The 27,085-nt window shown below is 48.7% G+C and overlaps 1 protein-coding gene across 3 annotated transcripts in view; it reads right to left on the bottom strand.

The window, feature by feature from the left end:
* The window catches only part of Sfxn5 (sideroflexin 5), a 125,317-nt gene that overhangs the window by 61,915 nt on the left and 36,317 nt on the right, over positions 1-27,085 (bottom strand). For 2 of the 3 annotated variants that reach the window (XM_006991546.4, XM_042274503.2), the window contains 4 exons: positions 25,215-25,292; positions 15,263-15,289; positions 14,723-14,777; positions 12,442-12,467 (listed from right to left, as the gene is read on the bottom strand). In XM_006991546.4, the coding sequence (XP_006991608.1) occupies positions 12,442-12,467; positions 14,723-14,777; positions 15,263-15,289; positions 25,215-25,292 (186 nt within the window). Of the gene's footprint in view, positions 1-12,441; positions 12,468-12,948; positions 13,260-14,722; positions 14,778-15,262; positions 15,290-25,214; positions 25,293-27,085 lie in introns of those variants that run through there. The other variant, XM_042274502.2, reaches the window with a different exon arrangement.

Consider the following 27,085-nt stretch of genomic DNA (forward strand, 5'->3'; position numbering starts at 1 on the left):
TATTGACTTATTTATTATTCCTGTAGATAAAATGGCTCTTTGGCAAGAATTTCCGCAAGGAACAAGTATAAACATTCAATACTATGCAGTAAATCAAATTCTAGACATCCTTAGCAGCATTAGTAAATCATGTTTTAAACATTAAAATGTTTTAAAACAGTGAACACACACGCACATTTATATTTGTTGGCCCATATCAGTTTGAATAAAATTATATAACGTGAAGCCATTCCACAGCGCTGACAGGAGCTACGCACAGGAATTTTCTTCCAGGGTGAAATCTCTACTTGATTCTTTTGTGCATTGGCCACTTAGGGCAATGCACGGAGGTCTAGGCAGGAGACCATGGGCCTCAGCTGCAGCTCTATTTAGCCTTGTGGTCTCAGATTCATGATTTCTTCTGGAGCTTGACCTTTCTGTCCTATGAGGAAAAATATTGACCTTGAAGTCCTAGATCAGTTCCATACATACTCCACCCCGGTGTATGTTGTGTTTGGCATGTGTTTGTGTGCCCATGCAGGGGGAGGCCCGGGGAGATGTAGAATGTGTTCCTCAATCACTCTCCACCTGTATTGATTATCATGGGGTTCCCTCACTGAATTACCTCAAAGACACTTTCTGGTTTCTGAATCAGAGGTCGCATGTCCAAGCAACTGCTTTGCATCTGTCTTGCAGTCCCTGGGCCATTTACCTGTGTCTGACCGGTAAGAAACCTAGGTCAGGGTCAGCAAGATGGCTCAGTGGTATGTGCCTGCAAGCCTGAAAACTTGAGTTCCAGCCTTAAAACTACTTACACTTTGACTCCTCAGAGTTGTCCTCTGACCTCCACACATACATAGTGTTACACACACACACACACACACACACACACACACACACACTAATAATAATAATAATAATAATAATAATAATAATAATAATTAAAGGAAAAAGCAGGAGCTGGGGCCAGCTTTCTCTGTCCACAGATCTCATGGATACAGACCACGCTGCTCAATTTCTTACCCATTCCCAGCCTCATGGTCTTCTCTTTGCTAACGTTTTTTGGGTGTCACTTTTAACTTAACTTGTTTTGTTCTATAGTATGCATTTTTAAAACTGACATATAATCTTTTCTAGAATAATCCAGAGCCCTAAATAAATTTGTACCTAGCCTATGTCAGACACACGCCCATTGCACATGACTCTGACTAGCGAGTGTTTGACTATGTTGAAAATCCTCGCTGCCTGATGTAACACAAGCCTGGTGTCCATGCCAGTACCTCAAACCATTGAAACCTCTCCGTGCCTTTCTTAAAGAGATCGCCTTGTTGGCTGACCCTGCCAACATGAATCACCTAGCATAACCTGATAATAAGGAGGGCACTATAAAATAGAGACGACTTTCCATATTTTGCCGAGGCCTTGAGAAGTGCAGGGATCTTCCCAAACCTTTACAGTCAATTCAAGAGTTGGGTCTCTCAATCTCCAGCTTGGCGATCTGGTTCTGATTTTAGGGCACTCCTCCAGCTCGTCTCCGTGAGCACAAAGAAAGAGGGGGTTCAGTTACTGCTCTGGCCTGTTAATGGGGCATAGTGTATATTGTGTGCCCCAAAGCTTCCAGCAATGGCAGGGTGGGGAGTGGGGAGATTAGAGGGTCCCTGTGATGGTGGCAAGATTTAGCTGAGGTGGGAAGACCCCACACACGCAATGTAGACAGCCCTATAAAGCAGAGAGCGAGCTGAGCACTTCATTCATCTGCTTCCTGAGATGTGGATGTAATGTGACTAGCTTCCTCAGTCCCTGCTGCTGTGACTTCTCACCATGAGGGACAATGTCCTCAAACTACAAGCCCAAACAACCCCTTCTTTACTTAAATTGTGTCTATCGGGCATCTCGTCACAGCGAAGAGAAAACTAACCCAAGTACTCCCTAACCCCAAAACACCAAGTCCAGACGAGTCAGGCAGGTCAATGAGGCACATGGGAGTGAGCAAGGCTAATGGACACTAACACTCGAGCAGAATTTTAGGAAGGCCAGGGTTGACTACTGACCAAAGAAGTTGACTTCTGCTGAGCTAGACATGTGTGCGTGAGTGCATGTATGTCAGTGTGTGTTCGTGTATGTGCAACAGAAGCCAGGCAACTGAGGCACCAGGGACAACAGAGCCACTGGTCTGACTGAGGAGAATGTCCCAGAAATTGGCAAAAGACAATCTGGAGAGGGTAAAGATAGCAGAGCACGGACACCAAAGGGCCCTCTGGGGTCTGAGGCAGGTGCTCTAGGACCCTGCCCTCTGGGTCCCTACAGCCAGGCAGGGCCCAGAGCGCATGATGCAGCCTCGTTCCCTATTAGGCAATGCACAGCACCATCTGCACAGTCCCAGGAGCAAGAGCAGGCATTTTATAACTTCCTTTTCTTTTTCAGTCTACATTAAAAATAAATGTTCCCTTCAGCTCTCAGATGTATATCTCTGGTGCAACCTGCCCACATTCCCTCCTGCTGCCCTTTCCAGAACATGGCAGGGGAAGGGAAGGAAGAGAGGGAGAGAGGGAGCCAGTCCACCCGGCTGATGCCAGTGGATCACACCTCTTCCAAGAGGGAAGCGCGGCAGGCATGGCCACACATGGTGGAGAGTGCCCAGAATGCATGGGGACCAGGGAAAGTGGAAGTAGAGGAAGCGGGAGCCAACAGCCAGGCTTTCTTCCCGCCCCCACCCTCCCGCGCTGCAGGACCTTGGCCAAGTCACACATCCATCTTTGCATTTATAGTTCATGCAGTGGCTGGAGTCCCCTCTACAGCTCCAGCCCTCTGCTGGCTGTCCTCTCCACACATCTGTGGGTACCACGGGCCATCCAGTCCTATCACTTGTCCTGCTGTGGACTAGTGATCGACGGATGCTGGAGCCAAGACTGACCCAAGCAAGTTACCGGAGCTCTTCCTTCATGCCTGTCTTCACCTGTTAAATCAAGGACTGCCCTGGCATCTCTCAGGAGAGTCAGGAGAGGAGGAAGGGCGCAGACGGAATCTGGCTCCATGTCTGGCACATGTTCCCGGACGTCAGGTGCGGTGTCACCCTCCTCCAGTCTAGTTCCTCTTCCAGTCTAGCCTGCCCCACTTCTTTGAGCCCCACAGCCTGCACCTCACAGCTGAGCATCCTCTCAGAACATAAAGCCTCGTGTGAGTGCTTGTACACATGCGTTCAGGTGTGTCACATGCAGGTACAAGCCTGTGGAGAATGGGAGGAGCAAGGGTCAGCCAGACGCGGCAGACCATAGACAGACAGCAAGGATCAGAACCAGCTCCGTTTGAACCTCTCCCAGAGGCTGATTCCTGCTAAGAGGAGTCCCTAAGAATGTGCGCAGAGTGTGGGGTGTGTGTGGCACAGCGCTGCAGCCTTCACTGTCTAGGGACACCACATACAGAGTTACGCCGCTGCTGGCACTGGGATCAGCATGCCTGGCATTACCGTCTTCTCTCGTGCTATCGGCTCCCAAACAACCTTGCTCAGCACCCCACCCACCTGGGCTCTGGGGCCGAAGAGGGACAATGTGTGCCCCTCTAAGGATACAATAGAGAATGGGCTCGGTAGCTCCCACCTGGAAAAGAGTTCAAAAGAAAACTCACCCCTTATTCCATCGCTCCTTCAGCGTCCTAACTGCTATAGACAGACAAGGTTGGTGTTTTTTTTTTTTTTAGATTTCTTTGCGTTTGTATTTATGTGTACATGTGTGGGTATGTGCATGAGTGCAGATGCCCACAGAGGCTACATGTAGGCTTTAGATTCCCTGGAGGCGGGATTAAAGGCAGTTGTGAGCTGCCCAATGTGGGTGCTAGGAACTGAACTCAGGCCTTCTGGGAGAGCAGTCAGTGTTGTTAGCCTCTGAGCCATCTCTTGAGCTCAAACAGCACCTCAAACATCCCAGTCTCCCAGCCAGGAGTATCACCTGAGCTGCTGAAGCGGGGAGGAGGGGGGGAGGGGGGAGTGTATGTTACCTGAGCTGCTGAAGTGTGTGTGTGGGGGGGGGGGGACAGGCCAAGCTCAGACCTGAGCAGCATCTACACCTTGCCACTTCCCATATCACTCTCAGTTGATAGAAAGCCTTGGTGCAGAGCTCATAACAAGTTCAAGGCTAGTTGAGCTACATAAGACTGTGCCCCCCCCCATATATATACATGTGGGGTTCAGTAGTGAAGGGCACTTATTCTTGCAGAAAAACCTGGCTTCAGTTCCCAGCCCCTGACATGGTGGCTCACAACTGTCTATGACTCCAGTTATAAGGGATCTGATGCCCTCTTCTGACTTCCATGGGCAGTGCATGCACACACATGCAGGACACACACACATAAGATAGAAATAAACAAATCTAAACAGGGCACTGGGAGACGGCCCTGTTAGTAAATGCCTTGCTGTACAAGGACCTGAGTTGGACCCCCAGCGCACACATACGAAGCTGGATGCAGCAGCATGTAATCCCATCACTGAGGCGGTGGAGACAGGAGGAGTCTGGGGACTAGCTGGCCAGCCCATCCAGACCACTGGTTAGCTCCAGATTCAGGGAGAGACAGTGTCTCAAACAGCAAAGTGGAAAGCAGTTCAGGAAGACATCTGATGTTGACCTCTGGCCTCCAAACACAAGTCCGTACGCCGGCATGTGCATGTGTGTGCACACACAAGCAACAAAAACATCAAACTACCGGGCAGTGAAACATATGTTGAGTTTCACCACAGGATACCACCAAATTATCCCAAGTGACAGGAAAAGGGTAGGAGTAACTTTACCCTCCACCCCACTGCCTCTTAGCTCAGCACCTCTCTCCATTCCTCAGGTCTCCGTTCAGATCGAGGTCCAGCCCCTTTGCAGGCTCCCATCATCCTCCCCTTCCTCCTTACATTCACCTCGGCTGGCTTCAGGTTTGCAGTCTATTTCCCCAGAACTGCCCTCAGCTTTGGAGGTGAGAAGTCAGAGGGTGTCACAACCCTCACCAGTGGAGCACCTGTCTTTTGAGACCTTCCCTTCCTACCGCCTCCTCCTCCTCTTCTTCCTCCTCCTCCTCCTCTTCCTCTTCCTTCCCCCTCTTCCTCTTCTTCCTCTTCCTCCTCCTCCTCCTCAACAGCTGCCTCTCACGGACCTGCCACAGCTGGGGGACCCAACAGCTTGCTAGGTTTTTTTCCCTTGTGCTTTGCCTCCATCTTCTGACTTATATGGCTAATGATCTGAATGAAAAGTAACACTTTGGTGCATCAGGGATGTCACTGCTATTTAAAGGATGCGGCCATCTCCTTTTGTCAAGACTGTGCCTAACCTTGGTTGGCGGCGTCTAGCTTTAACTGGACTGACGCCTCTTGCATGGTATGAATGGGGTCAAAATGACTGTTATTCGGTAGCACTGGAAGTGGGTGGGGGAAAAACCAAGACTGGGATTAGGATATGGGAGAAAGCAGTTTGGGTTAGGAAGGACTCGGGATGCCAGGAAAGCCCTGAGACATGGACAAGCCCCAACATAAAGTAGACCCTTCGCCCCACCCACACAGTGGACATTCAGTGATCTCAGGAGTGCCTTCTGAGTCTTGGGGTTTCTATACTCATGGGAGCATGTGGAGCAGCAAGAAAAGGCTCGGATTGTGTAACCCAAGCCTAGAATGTCCCAAGGAAGTCAGAATCTATGACCAGGAAGGTAGCTGAGTTGGTATAGTGCTTGTCTAACATGCACAAAGCTCTAGGTTCCATGCCCAGCACTACATGAACCAGTTTCGATGGTGCACACCTGTAATCCTAGCACTTGGGAGGTGGAGCAGGAGAATCAGGAGTTCAAGGCCATCCTCATTTATTTAGTGAGTTTAGTTGACAAGCTCAGTTATTTCTGAGGCTTTGTCTCATAGATAGATAGATAGATAGATAGATAGATAGATAGATAGATAGATAGATAGATAGATAGATAGATAGACAGACAGATAGGGCATCAGACTCACTGGCCAGGGGCTCATGGTCTGTGTATTCCTCCTGAGATTTGAAAGTTCCAGGCTGGGTGGGAGCATGGAGCTGAAGAGGAAGGTGCAAATGTACCCAGGCAGCCTTAGGCCCAAGAAGGACAGAGCTCCTGGCATGTGAGGTATGCAGGGTACAGGCAGAAGAGTCACACAGACCCAGGGCAGGGAGCCTTGGCCCTTCTACTATGGGCTCATGGGAAGGGCAGTGTTCCATACTACAGTAAGAAGCTGGGGAAAGGGCTATTAACTGTAGGAAGCACCCCCATGGTGGGAGCTTCTTGGAGGACCCTGAAACAATGGGTACTGGGCCACAGCAGCCGCAGAAGTGGCCCGGGCACACTGGCTTAGCATCCGTGCTTCTGTATAAATTGGGATCTTTTTGCCACACACTAAAGTGGGGGAAAGTTCCCATCTTTAAATGTTAAGCTTAAAATAAGCCCCGACATGGGTGCCAGTGGATCTGTGAAATCTGCTGACTAAACTGGCACCCGCGCCTGTGAGAGAACCAGCTCGTCCCTCCGGAGCCCCTGGGGTAGGGAGTGAGGTTATTCTCAGGGTAAGCAGGAGGGCATGGGGTCGAGCAGGGATGCTCATGTAGGCAGGAGGCTGCTTGGATGTGGCATCTAGGAGCTTCTCAGTTGAGGTACCTGCCAGCCTTCCTCGCCCTTCCCTTCATCACTCAGGGGCCCAGTTCCTAGCACATTCGCTGGCACCCGCGTTTCTATTTCGGTAAGCGTTTTCAGTGGCTTCTACACGCGCATGATTTCTTACTCACTCTGACCAGGAGCTTCATGAAGGTGTGGACTGGAACCTTCCAGACCCTTAGGACCAGTAATGAATGAATATTCTGGGCTGTCAGGCCACCGCAGGGCATTAGAGGGGCGACTGGGGCTGAGGGGTGCCAGGCTTCAGGTGGAAGTGCTGGAGAAGCAGTCATGTCCCTTCCATATAAGGTTAGGTTTTGATTTGGTGGTGGTGGGAGTCAAGAGTGGGACCTGTGAGTTGCCATGATGCTTGCCCATGTCCAAGCGCAGAGACAGAAAGCCATGGGTTCTCCACATCCATGGGCTCAAATGGAGATCCACCTCTGGCCCAGTACTCTGAATCTTGGAACATGGCTATCTGAGGCTCAGAAGAAGGTCCGCTGCTGGGCTGTCTACCGGGATATCATGTCCCAAGCCATGCTGCCTGTTTTGCCTCAGTGGAGAGACCACTGCTGCTCTGAGGTGTCCTGTCTCCACACTATACGCTAACTCAGAGGCTCTGCGGACTGGTCCACACTGCACATCTGCTTTCACAGTGCACAGCCCACGGCAGGGGAGACCAGCATGCCAAGCTTGGACACCAACAGGGCTGCAGTTCCCTGCAACAAATGGGCTTGTCTCAGGCATGAGGGGAGCACCTCAGAGGAACTGGAGAAAAAAAGACAGAGCAGCAAGCACACTCTCGAGCGCGCAGCAGGCTGAGGCAGGACGATCACCAGTTCAACACCAGACTGCGCTATACTGCAAAACCCCGTCTCAAAGCAAACACAAAAGCACCCTAACAAAGCAGAGCTGAAGCCCTCCGCTTTGTTGATTTGTCCTGGCTGAGGGCAGCCACTGACTCTGCAAGAATCCACTTGGTCATTTAGTGGGACATGAGCCCATAGCTACCTGTGAGTGACCAGCTCAGATGCCCAGGTCTTTGGTTTAATAATAGTGTCAAATGGCGTATCAATGTAAATGTTTATAAAAAATTATTATGTCAGGGCTCAGTCAGTAAAGTGCTTGCCTGACAAGCATGAGGACCTGGGTTCAATCCCCCAGGACCCACTTTAAAAAGAAGTGAGGTATGGGGTGTGGTGACACACGTTTATCTCAGCAGAGGGGAAATGAGAACAGGAGGATCCTTGGGACTCATTGGCCAGCCTAGACTGCTTGGTGAGTTCCAGGTCAGTGAGGGACCCTGTGTCAAAATCAAGATGGACAGCACCTGACGAACAACACCGGTTGTCTTCTGACCTACACATACACAACCATGTACATGCACACACACACACACACACACACACACACACACACACACACACACACGTGCAAACACAGAAATGACTGACAGACTCTTGCATGCCTACCTATCAACTATGCTATCCTTCTTTCTCATTCATAAAAATCCCCGTGTGACTGAGAATCAATTGTGTACCAGCTAAATACCCCATGAAATGCCACAGTCGTATGGGACTCCCAGGGAGACTCCTCAAAGATGGATGACTCAGTTGGGAGATACTTCACACGTATCCTCTTTGTTCTCACTGAAATGTGCATATGACTGGATTCCAGCAGCTTTCACGTGGGCTGTGAGGTGACATGTACAATAAAAACCAGCACTGAGAATGAATGATGGAAAATGGAAGACTGGGTTCCTGGTGGCCTTGGGCAGCTCTACCCACATCCAAACTTCTTTGACATTGGAGAAAAATTATGTTGTTTAAGTCATTGTTATTCTGCATTTTCTGTACTATGCAGATAATCCTGCACATAACTGATAACAGTTATGCTACAAAGAAAACTACAATAAATTCTAAATGACAGACTTACAAAGGTCATGTTCTATGAGTAAGACTAAGCTATAGTAATAACAAATAATACTTTTTTAAAAGGAACCACTTCACCCTAACCAAGAGCTGGAGAGATGGCTCAGCAGCTAAGAGCAGGTGCCCTCTTGCAGAGGACTGGGGTTCAGTTCCCAGGACTCACACCAGGCAGCTCACAAACTCCTGTAACTCCAGCTCCAGGGGATCCCAGTCCCTCTTCTGGCCTGTGCAGACTCCTGCACACACATGTGCAAACCCATACACAAGAACACATAATTAAAAATAAATCTTGGGGCCAGAGATATGATTCAATGGTTAAAAGCACATATTGCTCTTACAGAGGACCCAAGTTTGGTTCCCAGCATTATACTAAGTAGGTAACAATCACCTGTGACCCTAGCTACAGGGAAATCTGACACCTCTGGCCTCTATGGCCACCTGGACACCTGTGCACACACACAAAAAAATTTAAAAAGAAATCTTTTTAAAAATCTCAACTAAGGATTCAAAATTATAATTTCAAACTTATTTGGAAAACAATAACATAGGTTTATATTATATATCTGTACACACGAAAATATATGATACCAGTACCTTTTAAAGGCAAACCATAGCCATAAACACTTTCAAGACAAGAAATAAAAAAATCAGGCCGGGGCCTGAGAGGGATGTCTCAGTGGGTAAAGGTGCTTGCTCCAAAGACCCCATGACCTGAGTTCAAGTCTTGGAACCTACCTTATAGAAAGAGAGAACTGACTCCAGCCATGCACCATGGCATGTGCGCAACACCCCCAGAAACAAAGTATTAAAAATACTTGTTTAAAGAATACCAGGCCAGAGGTGTAGCTCAGTTGGTAAAGTATTTGACTAGTATGCACCAAACCTGGGTTCCATCCCCAGCAACACATGAACCAAGTGTGGCAATGCATGTCTGTAATTTCAGAAAGCTGGAGTTGAAGGCAGGACGACCTGAAATTTAAGTCCATTCTTGGCTACCTGGCCAACCTAGACTATTATTACTGGGCATTCTACAACTGAAGCCTTTTTTTTTTTCCTTCTTCCTATTTTCTTTTCTTTTTGAGAAATAACCTCACTGTGCTGACCTGACTGGTCTCAAAGTTGACTGCACCGTTCAGATAATCCTCCTGTCTCAGCCTTTGGTAGAGTTTAAACTCTAAGCACAAGCCAGGGAATCTGACTTCAAAAGAATAACTGTACATGATAACTTATATGTACACACCTGTGCTTCTGCTTATATTGTCTGAATTCAAAGCTAAGAAGACATTCATGTATTGCTTATATAAATATTAAATATTTTATTTTTAAATCTTAATTACTTTTAGTCACAGTCTCACGTATCTTAGGGATTTGAACTCTTTGTAGCTGAAGCTGGCCCTGAACTCCTGATCCTCTTGTCCCCATCTCCAAAATGCTGAGATTACAGGCATGTGCTAGCATTAAAATATTCTTTATATAAAAAAAAACTCTTGGTGGTATTTTTGAATCCCAAGGAACATATTCATATATTACTTGTATAAAATATACATCTTTTTTTCTTTTAATCCTAGAGATATTTTTGAACTCCAAAGATAAGAGAAAAATATATCAAATGATTCCCAAAGAAATGGAAAAATTTACTTACAAAAGAAAATACATTTGAGCCAAATATTGTTCATGCCTCAGAGGGAAAGAAGACATTGCCTGCAAAGCCATGGTGCATACAGTGGATGGTCCACAAGCTCCAATTGTTACTCAAAAGAGCCTTCTAGCCAGACACAAGGCCTACGTAATCATGATGTTTGAGACAATTGTTGACAAGACTCCAAATCATTTCCAAAACACTGGCAGGTGGATAGAAGCAAAGACTAGAGGAAGAGCCAGGCTTGGTGGCACAGGACCATAATCTTAGTGCTCAGGAGTCTGAGACAAGCTTGGGAGTTCGAGGCCAGCCTGGGCTGCATAGCTGAACTCCAAAAAAAAAAAAAAAAAAAAAAAAAAGACAATGCCCCCAACGTGAATGGAGTTCTTGATCTCTCTCTGTCTGTATTTGGATCCCCCTGCAGCCAGGCTTCTTAGCCTCCCCCGGCAGACAAAGTCCTCGAGGGCAGAGTTTGTCTTTTCTGCCTTTGTGTCTCCAACCTCATTCAGAGTCCTTTATGAGACAAGTGTTAGGTGAATGCAATCTTAGAAAGCTCCTTTTCCTCAGAGTCTCTGCTTCTGAGCCTCTGAACACCTGTAATAATAGTTACAATTGGAAAAAAAAAAAAAAAACAGGACAAAACAGTATGCCAAGCCCCCTCCTACTCAGGCAGGAACACACACACACACACACACACACACACACACACACACACACACACGACACGGCACCAGATAGGGACACAACTCATCTTTGCCATTTAATTCTCCATATTTATAATGCTTATATATAAAATGTAACATATCTGTGCTCTAAAACAATGTGAGTGAATGGTCACCACCAGAATCAGGAGGATTCCCTTCCAAAGAACCAGTTCAAAACCAGTGAAAAAACAATTGCTCCAATATAAACCAGGAACAAAATGGAAAAATTAACCAAGTATAATTGACAAGCCAGAAAAGAAGTTGAAACCCCGCTGAGAGAGGGTGGAATCTAGCTTGGTTGGCCGAGTACTGGCACTCAGCGGGTCCCGGGTTCCAACCGCAGAATCACATAAGGCAAGTACAGTGGTGCACATCTGTAATCCCAGGACTCAGGAGGTGGAGGCAGGAGATGACAGGTTCAAAGTCGACCTCAACTACATATCAAGGCTAGACTGGGCTACATAAGACTTTATCTCAAAAAACAAAAACAGGGACACCTATAGCTTATTTATTTCAAACCAAGTGTAACGGTATATACCTGTAGCCTTGGCACTTGGGAGGTTGAAGCAGGAGGATCAGGAGATCCAGGCCATGCAGAGAAAGTGTCTCAAAAAACCAAACCAAACAAACAAACAAACAAAAAAAGTAAGACCCCCAAGGACTGTGGATGTGGCTCAGTACTAAAGAATTCCTTCAGCGAGCACAAGGTCTTAGGTTTGATCGAAAGCATTGGGGGGAGAGTTGAATAAAAAATGAAATATGGGGGAAACAAACCATTTTCAAAATTAAAAGTGCGTATGTACAAGATGAAGTTTTTTAAGCACACACAAGTCTAGGGGATAACATGATGTGCTCTCTGTTGTTGGTGCTTTTCACTTCCTCAAAGGACTGTGGAAATGTTGCCTTTTCTGTAAGAACCTGCAGAAATGATGACTCCTCTTTCCTGCTGGGTTCCAACCTCCTCTACCCAAGGGGAAAGGTACAGTGACTCCTGCTTGTCATCCCAGGGCTGTTCTCACAGATACACAGAACATACACCCATACACTATATATACTATCACTTTGCACATTTTTAAACATGATATAAATGACATCAGCGAGTATTACTACTGTGCTACTATTTTCTCATTCAACACTGTTTTTCAGACTTAATCCATATTCATAACACAGAATACTTAACACAGGAAAGAAATCATGAGCAGGGCTAAACCCGACTCCAAAACCAAACAAAAAGAACACCAGAAACCCTTTCTGAATTAATTTGCAATTTCAATTTCACAAGGTGCCCTTGTCTTCCCACTTCCCCGGTTCCTCTGGAAAGCTTCCAGTCTCCAGTGAGGGTCCAAGGCACTTCCTCACCCTGGGTGGGTGCAGCTCCTAGTGCGGCACTCACTGTACAGCAGCAAGGAGAAGGAGGATGTGTGTGTGCCCTTTCTCCCAGCCGAGCCCCCCAGGGACAGCAAACTATCCTCTGCCAAGTGTTTATGAGCAATGATACGGTTAGACATTTGAAGTTTCATTTTGGAAAAGAAAACCCTTCGCAGGTGAGACTTACAATTGGCGTCCCGAAAGGAATGTAACCTGTGGGTGGGAAGAGAGAAAGAGTCAGGTCCCATGAACCTTCTGGGTCTCGTGAGATACCCAGAAGTCTCTGGGGCTTGCTCCATCCGCCCCAGGGTCCTGGTGAAGAAGTCCAGGACAATCACAGAGACACCACAGTCTTCCTTCAACTCAGCCTTCCCACTGCAAAGGGCTCACCCCTCAACAATCGCCCCGCCCCACCCCACCCCCGTGCCCCTTTCCCCAGCCTCCAGAATCCAGAGGCTGGCCTGCAGACATAAGAGCCTGCTGCTTGTCACCAGCTGGCCTTTGAACCTTTTCCTCCGGGAGACACAATCCCCCATCCCTAGGCTTTCATCACCCACCCTCCCCACCCCCCCCACCCCACCCCCCCGCCCCCGGAGCCCTAAGCGTCTTCCTTTAGCTTTTTTTTGTTTGTTTGTTTTTTTTTTTTACTTCTCCCACTTCACAGCCATTCCTGGCACGGGAATTCCCTCTCTACCTGAGATGAGCATGTGCTCGATGCTAGAGCATTTCAAAGCGCTGGTGTTCTGGTTGGCCAGCCCTGGAGAGCAATAGAGCACTGAGTAGTGAGGTTCAGCCGGGTCCTGGCCTGTGTGCAAGGCTTCCTCACTGCTGTCAGGGAGCAACTTTCCTGTCCCTTATACCTCTAACTGACAGTAAACAGTCGGCTGGTGACCAGGCAGCAGGGACCAGACTCATCTGAGTGGCATGGAGAACCCAGGTTCGCGTCCTGAACAAACACCGCTTTATGTGCTGGTGCCGCGCGGCTCTCCTGCGCCTCCCTCTGGGGACAGGGCCAAGTTTGGGGGGTGGAATAAGGGGGCTGAACTGAATGCCTGCCTCGGAAAGGTCCAGAATTACAAAAGAAGGCAAGCTGGGGTGAGAGCCTGCTCTACCCAGTGGAGGGGCAGCGCACAGCTCTAACTCTAGGTTCTACCTGTTCAGAGCCTTTGCTGCCTAAGCCCTTCACAGCGAAGCCCGGGCTCCTAACAGCTAGTGCCCCAGTTTACAAAACGCATCAGACAGCCACATCGTGACTGAGTCTCTGAGGTCAGGCTTTCTGAGGTGGGGGGGGGGGGGGGTTCCTGGTCTGATCGAGGTCTCCTTTTCTAGCCAGGTGGAGGCCTTTCCAAGGCAGCGGACAGTAGCCCTCTACATCATTCTCACGAATCAGGGTGGGTCAAAATGGCCAGGAAGAGATGGTAGCACACCTCTGAAGAGTGTATACCCCTCTGCAGAGTGACTTGGGGCAAAACCTGTAACCTCTCAGACCAGGGGAAGGGCCCCCACCTCAACCCGAACAACTGTACTCTGAGCCCCAAGTGTGAAACACACAAAACAGCCCTCTAGGAACTACCAGACGGGGACTTCCTGGGGCAGAAACACATGACTCCCGTGCACATTGATTCCACAGAACACACAGGGTCATGAGCACACACTGCATGCTATCCAGAAGGGAAGGGTATTTAGCAACAATGTCAGAGGACAGTGAGTCCACCTAGATGCTATGGCCTAGAACAGGGAGCAGACAGTGAGGAAAAGTGGGTTGTCCGGGGTCAGATGGGACTTGTACAAGCAGAGCTTGCTCAACACAGGTGACATGAGGTTGCCATTAGGAAGGGGTTTGTGACTCAGCGGAGGCCAAAATCCACTGCAGAGGCCACAGCACCACCCCAACCACACAGGTGGGAAGTGAGGCAGGTGTGTGCCTGGTCCGTGTCCAACAGGGTTGAGCTGACGTGAACATGTGGGCAGGAGTGTGGCTGTATGTGTGACAGGCCATGTCCTTCTCTGGTGCTGTGCTGGGACTACTGCCTTCAAATTGAAATAGTCACTGCTGGAGGAAGGGGGCCTCCGAGGATGGGGGTACTTGCGACAAGACTCGGGGTGTTCAGAAAGTTACAAGATGCCCAAGGCCCTCCCCGAGGCTATAGAAGCAGTAAACGCTTGCTGAGGAGACTCCAGGTGGAGCTGCCGGCAAGGTGGACAGGGGGTGCCAGGGATGCCGCTGTCGTGAGCTGCCGCCTATCCTGGGATGGGATTTTTGGTAATGCCCCTGCCAGAGCGCCAGCTACGCTCCTTTAAGTAACCCCAATAAAACTTGGTGGTTCAAGAGATCTGAGTACACGGTTTCTCTGGGATGCCATCGGCACCCTTTCTGGGGTGAATACATGTTTTTTTCATATAATATCTGAGCATGTGGCTGGGGCCACAGTTAACACCCCTGGTAGGCAGAACCAGGAGGAGCTCACCTGACATTCTGAAAGGCATGAAGATCTTCTCATTGGTGTCCGGGTGTAGGATAGCCTGATGGTGGGGAGAGAAGACAGAGAGAACAAGCAGAGGATTAAGGTTGAGAGCAAGGACGCTTCCCCAAGAAGACCTCCCGCCAGTGGCCCTGGGATGCCCCTGGACAGTTGCTTTTCACCACTTCTCGGGATAAAGGAAAACTCAGACATGAACCATGGTCGGCATCCTCCTCCTGACCCATCCTCCAAGCCCATGAGGGGCAAGACTGTGCCCCCTGGAAGTCTCCTTGACCTTGCCTGGCGCACAGCAGGCACAGAACCAGACTCGGTGGACAGGATCCAGTCTTTTCTTGAAATTCACAGAGTTCCTGGGGTGAGGCCAATCAGATCAGAATGGGGTGCTGGGAGGAAGGCAGGGGTGGGGAGAGATCGGGTACCCATTAGTCATGGAATTAGGGCTTCTGCTAGACCCCAAGGACAGGGAGAGGATGGGTCCAGGAAAGCACAGAGAAGGAGAAAAAAAGGAACCCAGAACTCGATTACCTGTTTGATTTTCTGTGCACTCCAGAGCTAGAAGAGACAGAGAAATAAGAAGTTTCAGATCTCTGTGCCATGTTTTCTTTTCTTTTTATTGTTTTAAGACTGGTTTTTATTTATGAGTATATATGCATGTTATATGTGTGAGTATATGCCACCTGTGTGTGAGCCTGTAGAGGTTGCCAGAGACTTCAGATCCCTGGAGCTGGAGTCGCAGGCAGCTGTGAGCTGCCCAGTGTGGGAGCTGGGAACCGAACTCAAGTCCTCCGGAGGAGCAGCCAGTGTTTTAGCCACTGAACCACCTCTCAGTCCCCAATTTATTTATTTTTGAGACAGGATGTCCTGTAGCCTAGCCTGGCCTCAAACTCAATATGTAGCTGACAATGGCCCTGAACTCTGGATCCTCCTGGAGCCCCCAGCCCCAGAGTATTCAGATTAAGGTGGTCCACCATGCCAGTTTATGGAGACCTTGGGCTGGAACTCGGGGCCTTGAGCATGTGAGGCAATCACACCACCAACCGGGCACATCCCTAGCCCACTTTTGTTCTGTTTTGTTTTCCCTCTTTTTGCTAAATTCAAAGTTTTAATTAGCACATCATCACTATGACATTTTTGTACATATATGTCATTGTACCTGGCCGGCGCCATCTTTTCTAGCCAAGGGAATTTTGAGACAAGGGCTCCTATAGCACAGGGTGTCCTTGAACACCTGACCTCCTGTCTCTACTTCCCGAGAGCTAGGGCCACAGGTGGGTACCATGATAACACGTGCTTTTTGAATCAAGAACACGTGAAAAATAAACATCAACACTGGATAAAATAGTGACCTGTGGAAAGATATTTGAGCTGGGTGCCTGTGATCCCAGCAACTCAGGAGGTAGAGACGGGAGGGTCAGGAGTTCAAAACCAGCCTGGGATACTTGAGACACTACTTCCAATTGATGTTTGAAATACCTAAATGAAAAAGGTCCCTTCTCAGTGAGCCTGGATATGTATACATACAGGAAGAATTCGGAGGAAATGAGACAACTCGGGAACAAAAGAGAACTTTGAAAACCCTGAAGTACCTTGAGAGAGAGAGAGAGAGAGAGAGAGAGAGAGAGAGAGAGAGAGAGAGAGAGAGAGAGAGAGAGAGAGAATGGTGCAAGGGGGAAAGGAGGGGACAAACCCTAGCTCTACCACTTCTGGATGGGAAGCCGCCTGCCTGCCTTTTCCCCTTTCTTCCTTCCCTTTTTTCTTCTTTTCTTTTAATCTTCCTCTTTTTTTTTGTTTGTTTGTTTTTTTTTTTTGAGACAGGGTTTCTCTGTGTAGTTTTGGTGCCTGTCCTAGATCTCACTCTGTAGACCAGGCTGGCCTTGAACTCACAGAGATCCACCTGCCTCTGCCTCCCGAGTGCTGGGATTACAGGCGTGCGCCACCTCCGCCTGGCTCAATGTTCCTTTTAAGAAAATATTTTATTTACTTTTAGTTATGTGCATATGTGTACATGGGAGGGGTTGTATGTAGAGATGAGTGTAGGTGTCTACAGAAGCCAGAAGAGGGCACCAGATCCCTTGGCATTGGAGTTAGAAGCCATCGTGCGCTTCCCAGTGTGGGTGCTGAGAATCAAGCTCAGGTCCTCTGCAGGAGCAGGGTGTACTGTTAACTGCTGCACATCATTCCAGCCCCATGTTTTATTTTGCTTTTCAAGTCTTATGTATCCCGGGCTGCTCTCAAACTCTCTACGTATCCGAGGATGACCTTGAAATCCTGATCCTTCTGCCTCCACCTCCTGGGTGCATGTCCCATTTTACATAGTGCTTCCTGCATAACTGGAAAGTACTCTACCAGCTGAGCTACACCCCCAACTAAGACTTCCGCACACAGGGGTATGAACGGGTGGAGGCTAGACGTCAATGTCAGGGATCTTCCATTGCTCTCTTTCTGATTCAGCGAGACTGACTGGCCAGTGAGCTCCACGGATCTCTGCATCTCCAATGCCTGCTTCAAGACGCATGCCAACCTCTATGCTCGGCTTTTGCATGGGTGCTAGGGATTCAACTCAGGCCCTTATGCTTACATGGCAAGTACTTTACTGAATGAGCCATCTCTGAAGCCCCCCAAAACTTCTTTATCTATTCCTTGCTCTTTTTCTGCTTCTAGAATATGTTCACATATTACCTTTTCAAAACTTGTGTGTGTGTGTGTGTGTGTGTGCATATAAATCTCAAAGGTAGGGTTGACTGTAAAGGACAAGACCACTTGCCCAGCATGCTCAAGACCCTGGATTCAGACTGTAGATTAATCAATTAGTTAACTAATATAAAAAAAGAAATAATGTGCATTTAAAATTTTTCATGAGCCGGGCCTGGCGGCACACACCTTTAACCACTGAAGGGCTCTCCAACGTGGCAAACACGTGTCCAAGCATGGCAAACACGGCGCCATCAGATTTTGCCCTTTACCCTCCTCTCCCTCACTAAAAACCATTAGGTTGCATTCCTAAAGCTAGTCCCTGAGGTCCATTCCCTTACTTGGCCACTGACTCATTCCTGAGACAAAACTCCAAGGTTCAACAATCAAAATTCATTGACTGTACTGGCTAACCTGTCCAATAAGGACGTACCAACACTCCCTTACACAGACTTCCCCATTTCTCCTTAAAACCCCACTCCTGCAAAAAAAGAAAAACGACCCCTGCTGCTGCTGCTGCTTGTTGTCTGCTTTACCTAATCCTGAGGTGCCCCCCCCCTCAACTCACACCTTACTTGCCCCTCCAGGGCAATAAATCTCCTTTCTGCTGAGAACTTGGTGTCTGGGTGTGTCCTGTAGGGACTAGGGGCCACCCTCCCCTACAATCACAGTACTCAGGAGGCAGAGGCAGGTAGATCTCTGTGAGTTCATGGTTAGCCTGTTCATAGTGAGTTCTAGGACAGTCAGAGCTACATAGTGATACCTTGTCTCAAAAAAAAAAAGTTTTTTGTTTTTGTCCTTGTTTTAGTTTTTAATGAAATAGGGTGCCCAGCATCCAGTTCTTTATTGATGCCTATGGTATATGGAGGATTAAATATCCAACAAAATCCCCACAGCTAGAGAGCAGCAGTTGGCAGGTGGCTCTGAGATTTACACACACACACACACACACACACACACACACACACACACACACACACACACACCAGGGAGGGGCCCATGTGCCTGAGCTCCTGTGGCAGAGGAGAAGTGAGGGGCACCTTTCCCAGGCCAGTGCTCCCCACTCTCTACTTTCTCCCCCCTCCTGTGTGTGTGAGAACTAGGCAGGGCTCACTACAGCCTTGCAGATGCTGACGGAACACCACCGAGGGAGGGTAGAGACGCACCAGCCAAAACAAACATTCCTTCCCTTCTTAGCAGGTACTTGATTGCTGCCAAGAGCAAAGTGACCATACACAGGGTCCGACACTTGGGCCCTGGCACAGCCACCATCTTGCCTTGTACTCCTGGTTAAATTCCCACATACCTTTGGCTTGCACATTTTTTTAAAGTCAAAGCACACCTATAACCCCAGCACTCAGAAGACTGAGGCAGGAGGAGCCTGGTTCCAGGCCAACCTAAGGTATATAGGAAGGTTCCAGCCCAGCCTGGACTGCCTGGAGAGTAACTGTCTCAACAAATCAAAAACAAATAAATAAATCATTAACCAAAACTGGGCATGATGTCATATGTCTACATAACCCCCGAATTCTGGAGACAGAGGAAAGGGGATCAGGAGTTCAAGGCCATCCTAGCTATGTAATGAATTTAAGGACATCCTGGGCTACACGAGACCCTGTCTCAAATAACAGCAACAATAATCAATCAGAAGAGGAAGGAGGTAGAATCCTTGCTCCTTCTTGTTCAGTCTACAGCACCAACTCAAAAGGACAGGTTAAGGACAGTGGGCTTACAGTTCTGGTGGGCTTTCCCCTGTGACCTGCTGGACCCATGAATTAAATGCTGGATTCAGACGAGGCAGCAGGTACTGCCCACGGGGAAAAAGCTATAGTTCCACAGACCACTCGTGCAAGCAGGTCACCGAGAACAACCATCCTGGAACATACAACTATTCGTGGAAGGCTCACTGAGCCACAGTGGCTGGCCAAGCATGCAGGAGCCCAGGCCAGGATCTTCACAGCAGCACACAGAGGCACCCTCACTCTGGACTTCCCTCCCAGGGTTAGCACTGACCTCTGTCCTCGGCCCAGCACCCTCTGCGCCTCTGGCTGAACATGGAACTGTGCAGCCCTGACCCCGTGAGACTGGCTGGCTTTAGTAACGACCCTGCATGGATCTGAGAGTTGAGACTGTTTGGCTCACTCGGAGAACAGGGACAAAGGGCAGTGTGGAGAAGCCATCTGGGTGGCTGTTAAAAACACACAGATTCACTGACTTCAGAAGTGGCCAGTGTCTCAGCGGAACCTGCCTCAGTCTCCAAGTGGAGACCAAAGGAGGGGTGGGCTGGGGTCCCGCATGCCGCTAGGAGGCAGGACACACCCCAGAACCCAGAGGGAGAACAACGGCCCCACCCCCAGTCTGGCTCGCTTACTTCCCCTCTGTCTCCTAGCAAGCTGCTTCTCTAAACCTCCTAAGGCAGCAAAGACGGAGTCTATTTAAAACAACCTCCAGAAGGTGATTAAACAGAGCCTGAAGGGGACCCTTCTGTAGGGAAGGACGCCTCCATTCAACAAACAAAAACTTCCTAATTGATCAGTCGGGCCCACTGTATTATCGTGTACCATTAATTGGGTTGCCATGGTAACTCCCAGGTACCATGTACCTATACAAGCCCACAAGTGGGGTGAAGGGAGCCCCCAGCTACAGATACAGGAATGAAGAGGGATGTCCTGCCTGCTTCTGCAGCACTGTACCAGCAGCAGCTGTGGCTCCTCCATGCACGAAGCTTTCCTCCGGGTAGAGGTCAGGCCCTACCGAGAAATCCAGACTTGAATTCGAAATCTCCCATTGGCTCACTAGGAGATGTGGGGTGATTTATTTAATCTTTCTGAGCCTCCAATACCTCTTCTGTAATATGAAGGTAGGGATATTTACTTTCATATTTATTATAAAATTATTTATTTAGCGAGCAAATGTTTATTAAGCACCTACTGCATATTAAGCGCAAAAGATAGATATCTCAGTGCAAAACACTAAGGCAGGTCAGTGGGTAGAATACTGTCTCAGCATGCTTGAAGTCCTGGGTTTCATGCTAGCATCACATAAACCAGGCATGGTGGCACATGCCTATAATTCCAGCACTCTGGGTGGGGCAGGAGTTCAAAGTCATCCTCAGCTATATACTGAGTTCAAAGCCAGCCTGGAACACATGAGACCTGCAGTACAGCAGTTTCCTCCAAACTAAAACATTCCCTCCAAGAAGGAGAAAAGATCATGAGACTCGGGAGGTAAACAAAAAGTCACATATCTGAGAAAGCAGGAACTTGGAAGATTCTGGAAGGTGTTTCCCAAGGGTTATGGGAACAGAATAGAACTGCTGGGGGAGGAGATTGACCCACCAGGCTGAGAGAGACTCTAGACTGTGGAACTCCTGCAGGTCATGCATCACTCATTGGTATGGCAATCATTTAAGAAGGCAATCGTCGGCGGAGAAGCTAGCAGCTGTCCGTGAGCAGAGGAGCAAGCGAGGCTCCAGGAACAAACCACCTCAGATGGCTGAGACACTAAGAGCACACACTAGGCATCCAGGCAGCTCATGGCAGCAGGGCCAGCTGCGGGATCTTGACCACATACCTGCCAAAGGACCTTGGAGCAGACAGAGTACAGGTGTAGAGACGAAGACTACTGCCTACTCCAAGCCCCAGGGCTCTGTGGGACTCTTCAGATATCCCAGACGTGATACTTGAGCAGGGCCATCCCTGAGTTAGAACCTGGGCCTCTCCTTAATCTCACACTACCGTGGAGCTGACCTGTCATCTCTGTCCCCTCTATTCCCAGAAGGCCAGCGGTCTGTGACTTCAATGACTGTGGCCTAAGGAAGGAAGCACTGTGACAGCCACACCACACACAGCCCGATTTTTCAGGCTCTGCAGAGGAGATGCTGCTCCTGGGGACCAGAGTGGCAGGCTCACACCTAGCGTACTGTGCCACCCAGCCACCAGATGGACCCACCAGGCACTGCCACTGTCAGCCAGAACGCAGCAGCACAGGAAGCAGCTAAATGCCAAGCTCCAGGCCCTTCCCCCACTCCCAGGAGCCCCGTAGGGGCTTTGGGGACAGAAAACAAAGCAGGCTGAAAAACAGGACAGCAGCTATCCGAGGGAGCAGAGAGAATAATGTGGCCTCTATCCCCAAACTCTGGGAGCTGAGAGAGGGCCCAAGAGGCCCAGCTCAAGGGGATTGGGGCATGAGGGAGCTTAGACAGGTGACAGGCTCGAGTCAGGAAGTGGCCTTACTTCTGAAAGGTACAAGGACATTGGAAGGTGTGAGGATTCCTCCAGGCTAGAGGGCTGGAGGATCAGGTTCACCATGCAGACCCAAGGCCAGCCAGAAATGACACCACTGGGGAACAAGCCTACAGCCTGGCTCCCTGCCCAGGGCTGGAGGGCAAATACACCAAGACAGACAGACCGGGTCGCTTGACTACCTGGGCTTCCTGTCTCAACACTCCCTCAGGGCCCTGCGTGGGCATTAGGGCCAAGGGACATACCGAGGTCACTTGGCCATGCCAGCACCTAGTACATCTGTCCTGTTCATTTCTTCTGAGGTGCTCCTCCCTGAACCTAGAGCACAGTGTGTATATCTTTGTCTGGACCAGCCCCTCCTCGAATTTGCCTAGCCCACGCCTTTCTCATCCTTGCGTGGACCCCTCCCACCTAGCCCCTCCTCACTAGCTGGTTTCTCATCAGTCAATCTCAAGTAAGAAAACTCTTCCAGGCCGGTGTTGCAGCATATACCTTTAAACTCAGCATTCAAGGGGCAGAGGTAGAAGGAGCTTTGTGAGTTCAGGGCCAGCCTCATCTACATGGAGGACAGCCAGGACTACCTAGAGAGACCCTGTCTCAAAACACCAGGGAAGGAAGGAAGGAAGGAAGGAAGGAAGGAAGGAAGGAAGGAAGGAAGGAAGGAAGGAAGGAAGGAAGGAAGAGAGACAGAGAGAGACAGAGAAACAGAGACAGAGAGGGAGGGAGGGAGGGAGGGAGGGAGGGAGGGAGGGAGGGAGAGAGGGAGGGAAACTCTCTAGCTGCCCTGAGTCTGAGCAAGCTTCTGCTTCCGTGGATCTGCCACACGGTCACCTCTCTTCACTGTCATTGTCTCAGGGTGGGGTGTCCTGTGAGGAAAGAGGCGCACCCTGCTTCATCCTTGCTCTCTGTCCTGTAGCGCCAGAATGAAGCAGGAAAGGGAGATAGGAAACCTGAGAGCAGAGGGTGTAGTTCCGAGGCAAGCACTGGCCTAGTACACAGCAGACCCTGGGTTCAGTCCCTAGTACTCAGGAAGAGAGGGAAGGCTGAGCGCCAGTTTAAGGTGTCCACATGTGGGACTTGGGAGACAGCCCTCTTGGGGAAGTGTCTGCCATGCACACATGGACACCTGACACTGGATCCCAGCACCTGCGTAACAGCCTGGTGTGACGGTGTACACGCGTAACCCCAGTGATGGGCAGAGACTGTGGACCCTTGAAGAGCAAGGTCAACCATCATAGGCAAATCAATGATCCACAGCTCAGTGAGAAACCATCTCTCAAAAAATAAAAGTGGTGAGCAACTGAGGAAAGATGCCCTCTGTCTTCTACACACTACTGCACACATGTGCACCCGTACATGCACATGTACACACTAACAAGTACATACGGTGGACATGTGAGCACACAGAATACATCTAAGCCTAGGAGTTCCAGAATGACAAGAAATTATCAAAGACACAGTATGGCTGCATATGGTGGCTCACTCCTCTAATCCCAGCACTTGGGAGGCTGAGACAGGAGGATCACCTTGAATTCAAGGTTAACCAGCTCCAGAGTGAGACCCTGTCTCAAAAACAACAACGATGAAAAACAATGTAAAAATATTTGCCAAGATTGCTAAGAACTTTCAGATTTAAGGGGGTCACCAAAAATCCAAAATAATGATGTTTAAAAGACTTAGGGTAATGCCAGGTGGTGGTGGCGCACGCCTTTAATCCCAGCACTCGGGAGGCAGAGCCAGGCGGATCTCTGTGAGTTCGAGGCCAGCATGGGCTACCAAGTGAGCTCCAGAAAAGGCACAAAGCTACGCAGAGAAACCCTGTCTCGAAAAACCAAAAAAAAAAAAAAAAGACTTAGGGTAAGCTAGGTATAGGAACTCACACCTGTAATCCCATGGTTCAAGAGGCTGAGGAAGGAGCGCCTTGAGTTTGAGGCTGAGCTAACGAGTGAGGCCTGCAGTTCAAGCACTTTTAAAATGGAGAGAATCTGAAGTCAAGAGAATCAAGAGTTCAAGGTCATCCTTGTCTATACTGAAAGATTGAGGGCCATCCCAGGCTACATGAGATCCTATCTCAAAAGAAAACGAGGAAGAGGAGGAAGGGAAGGGAGGCAGAGTGGGGAGGAGACAGAGGGGAAGAGGGGATGAAGAGGATCATAAATAATCCCAGAGAAGGAACGTAGGCAACTGTGGTGGTTTGGGGTGGGGGAGGCCCCCATAGACTCAGGGAGTGGCACTGTTAGGAGGTGTGGCCTCGTTGGAGGAAGTGTGTCTCAGTCTCTTCCTGCTCCTTCTCCAGCACCATGTCCTCCTGCACGCTGCCATGCTTCCCACCATTATGACAATGGACTAAACCTCTGAAACTGTAAGCCAGCCTCAAATGTTTTCCTTTATAAGACTTGTCGTGGTCACGGTGTCTCTTCACAGCAATAGAGCTCCTAAGACAGAATCCTAACAACCTTCAGAAAAAATCAGAAGTTAAACAGCATCAGAATTTCCAAAAGCCAGACTGTAGACCCGGAGAAAATAAGCCTTGGTCTTCAAAATTATGAGGAAAAAATAATTGTCGACCTAGGACTTTCTCACCCAAACTGTTAGGTAAGTCTGAGTGGTGACATGCCTTTAAGGTGGATCTCTGTGTGTTTGAGGCCAGCCTTGTCTACACGGTGATTTTGGGACAGCCAACACTGCACAGTGAGACCCTATCTAAAAAAAAAAAAAAGTTAACAAAAGCGCTAACAACCTATTTCAACTTTTTCCTGGCTGATTTGAACATCCTTCTCACCCACCCATTTCAGGGAGCTACAGAAAGTGTTTCACCATAACTATAGAATACAGGAACAAAAGAGAGACCCGGGACTGAGTGGATGTAGGCAAGGGAGAATGTCGATACAGGGGACTTCCATAGAAGGAGGCTCTGAAATACTGAACGCAGAAGATACAGTAAGGGCTAGAAGTGGACAAAGTTTATCAGTAAAAAAACACAGACATGATTAACTCCAGATCAAACGTAAAGTTGAAAAAGGAACAGTCATGGTACACACAACTTGACTGTTCCGTAAATGTTATTTACTAACTGGAGTGACATGAGCAGCTGGAATACAGATCTCACAACCATGATTAAATGTGTGAGGAGGAGGTGCACTAGAAGGAAGACGCGTCTTTATAGAAGTGGAGGGTAAGAGAGCTGAATCCTCAACCATGGCAACTGCCAGTGCCAAACAGCTGAGAAACAGCAGTTCAGATGGACAAATGCAGATGATTTACACCCGAGACACGGCTAAACGGAGTTCTTCCGGTGACCAGAAGCGGGACTGGGGAGCGACAACACATGCTTTTTAAAAAAAAAAAAAAAATAGTGTAAATGTTTGAACTATGTGTAACTATTTCTTTAAAAAAATATGTGATTAAGTTTTGAAATAAAGTTTCTGAACAAAAAAGAAAAACTTTGGCATATTACCCACAAGATTCCGGGATCCCCTCCTCCTCCCCCCCCACCTCTCCTCCTGCCCCCCCCCGCCCCTCCCCCACCCCGGCAGAGGCACCTGCTCGTTGGTAACCCCTGGACGGAGGGTGCCATGCTTGTAATCCTCCAGCAGCTGCACAGCCTCTCGGAGACGTTTCTGTGGAGGAAAGAGAAGAGACCTTATGTGGCGTCAGACCAGTACTTCTGACGGGGCCTCCTTCAACCAGAGTGACGACGGCGTTCACAGTGCGTGACCACAGCCCTCAGAATACAGCAGAATGAAACAGCAGAAAGGGTCCAGCCTAAATGTCCTCCCACAGGGACCTGGCTCAACAGCAATGGTGTGGCACACAACAGATCAGGCCGGCCCACCCAAAACCTGAAGTAAAACTCGGGAGAGGGGTTAGGCAGTAAAGTGCTTGCATGCAAGCGTGAGGACCTGGGTTCAATCCCCCAGAAGGCACCAGACAATAAAGTGAGGTGTGCATACTTGCAATCCCAGAGCTGGAGGGGTTGAAACGGGGATTCCTGGGGCTTGCTGGCTAGAGCTAGAGCTCCAGGCCAGGAGAGACCCTGTCTCAAAACAAAAAGGTCAACAGCACTTGAGGAACCATGCCTGAGGTTGACCTCTGGCCTCCACACCCATGCACACCCATGTGCATGTATACACATACACACACATACCCCAGAAGTGAAGTAAGGGCTGGGGTGCAGCTCAGGGCACTTGCTTCACAGGCTTTGGGCTCTGAGTTCCATCTCCAACACTGAGGACGGAAACAACATAAAACCAAGCAAGCATTTCCTGACCACATCCGGGGTAATTTCCTGAGTGAGAACAAAATGGCCGAGCAGTATAACTTCATTCACTGGACACACACAGACACACAGACACACGGGAAGGGGGCAGCAGGTACAAGGGTTTTTAGGAATTTATTTATGTGCCTATGAAAATAAGAAAAAAAATGGAGACCCATCAAGTTCATAACAGGAGTAACTTTAGGTTGGAGAAAAAAAAGGACCAAGGCATGACATGGGTCAGGAAGACCTTAACTTCAATTGTAACATCGAAAGCTTTTATTAGGTGGATATAATCACATTATATTTCCACGACTTATTTTTGTCATTTAAAAAATGCTGGCAGAAGGCTGGCAAAATGGCTCAGTGGGCAAAGGTGATTGTGGCTAAGTCTGATTGCCTGTGTTCAGTCCCTGGAATCCAAGTGGTGGAAGGAGAGAACCAACTCTCACCAGCTGTCCCCTGAATGCCACACATGCACCGAGGCACGTGTGCACACATACTTGTATACACACACACACACACACACACACACACACACACACACACACACACACATAAAATAAGTGAATAAAATTTTTAAAAATACTGACAGATTTACCTATTCAAGTACTTATAGCTACAATACCTGACAGACTGGAAGAGGGAAAGAGAGTTAATTGCATGTGTTTTTTTGTTTGTTTGTTTTGTTTTTTTAATTCTTCAAAGCAACACTGATGATAGAAGGTGGCTTTCATTCACCAAGAGACTTGGATAAAGACAGTCACAGCAGTGCCAGGCAGTGGTGGCGCTCGCCTTTAATCCCAGCACTCTGGAGGCAAAGCCAGGCAGATCTCTGTGAGTTTGAGGCTAGCCTGGTCTACAAATCGAGGTCTAGGATAGGCACCAAAACTACACAGAAAAACCCTGTCTCAAAAAACAAAACAAAAAAAAGACATTCACAGAAGCTCCCACGCATGGCCAAGACTACAGATAACTAATAGAAGTGTAGATACACAAATTGGACTATACACACTCAATGAAATGTCACACAATAATTTTCTAGGATTGGTGGTGTCTGCCTGCAACACCAGTATTAGAGGCAGAGGCAGAGAATCATGGGATCTAACCCAGATTGGGCTACAGACTAAGTTCCAAGTCAGTGTACACTACACA

The sequence above is a fragment of the Peromyscus maniculatus genome, chromosome 3 (genome assembly GCF_049852395.1).
Source record: "Peromyscus maniculatus bairdii isolate BWxNUB_F1_BW_parent chromosome 3, HU_Pman_BW_mat_3.1, whole genome shotgun sequence".
Lineage (NCBI taxonomy): Eukaryota > Metazoa > Chordata > Mammalia > Rodentia > Cricetidae > Peromyscus > Peromyscus maniculatus.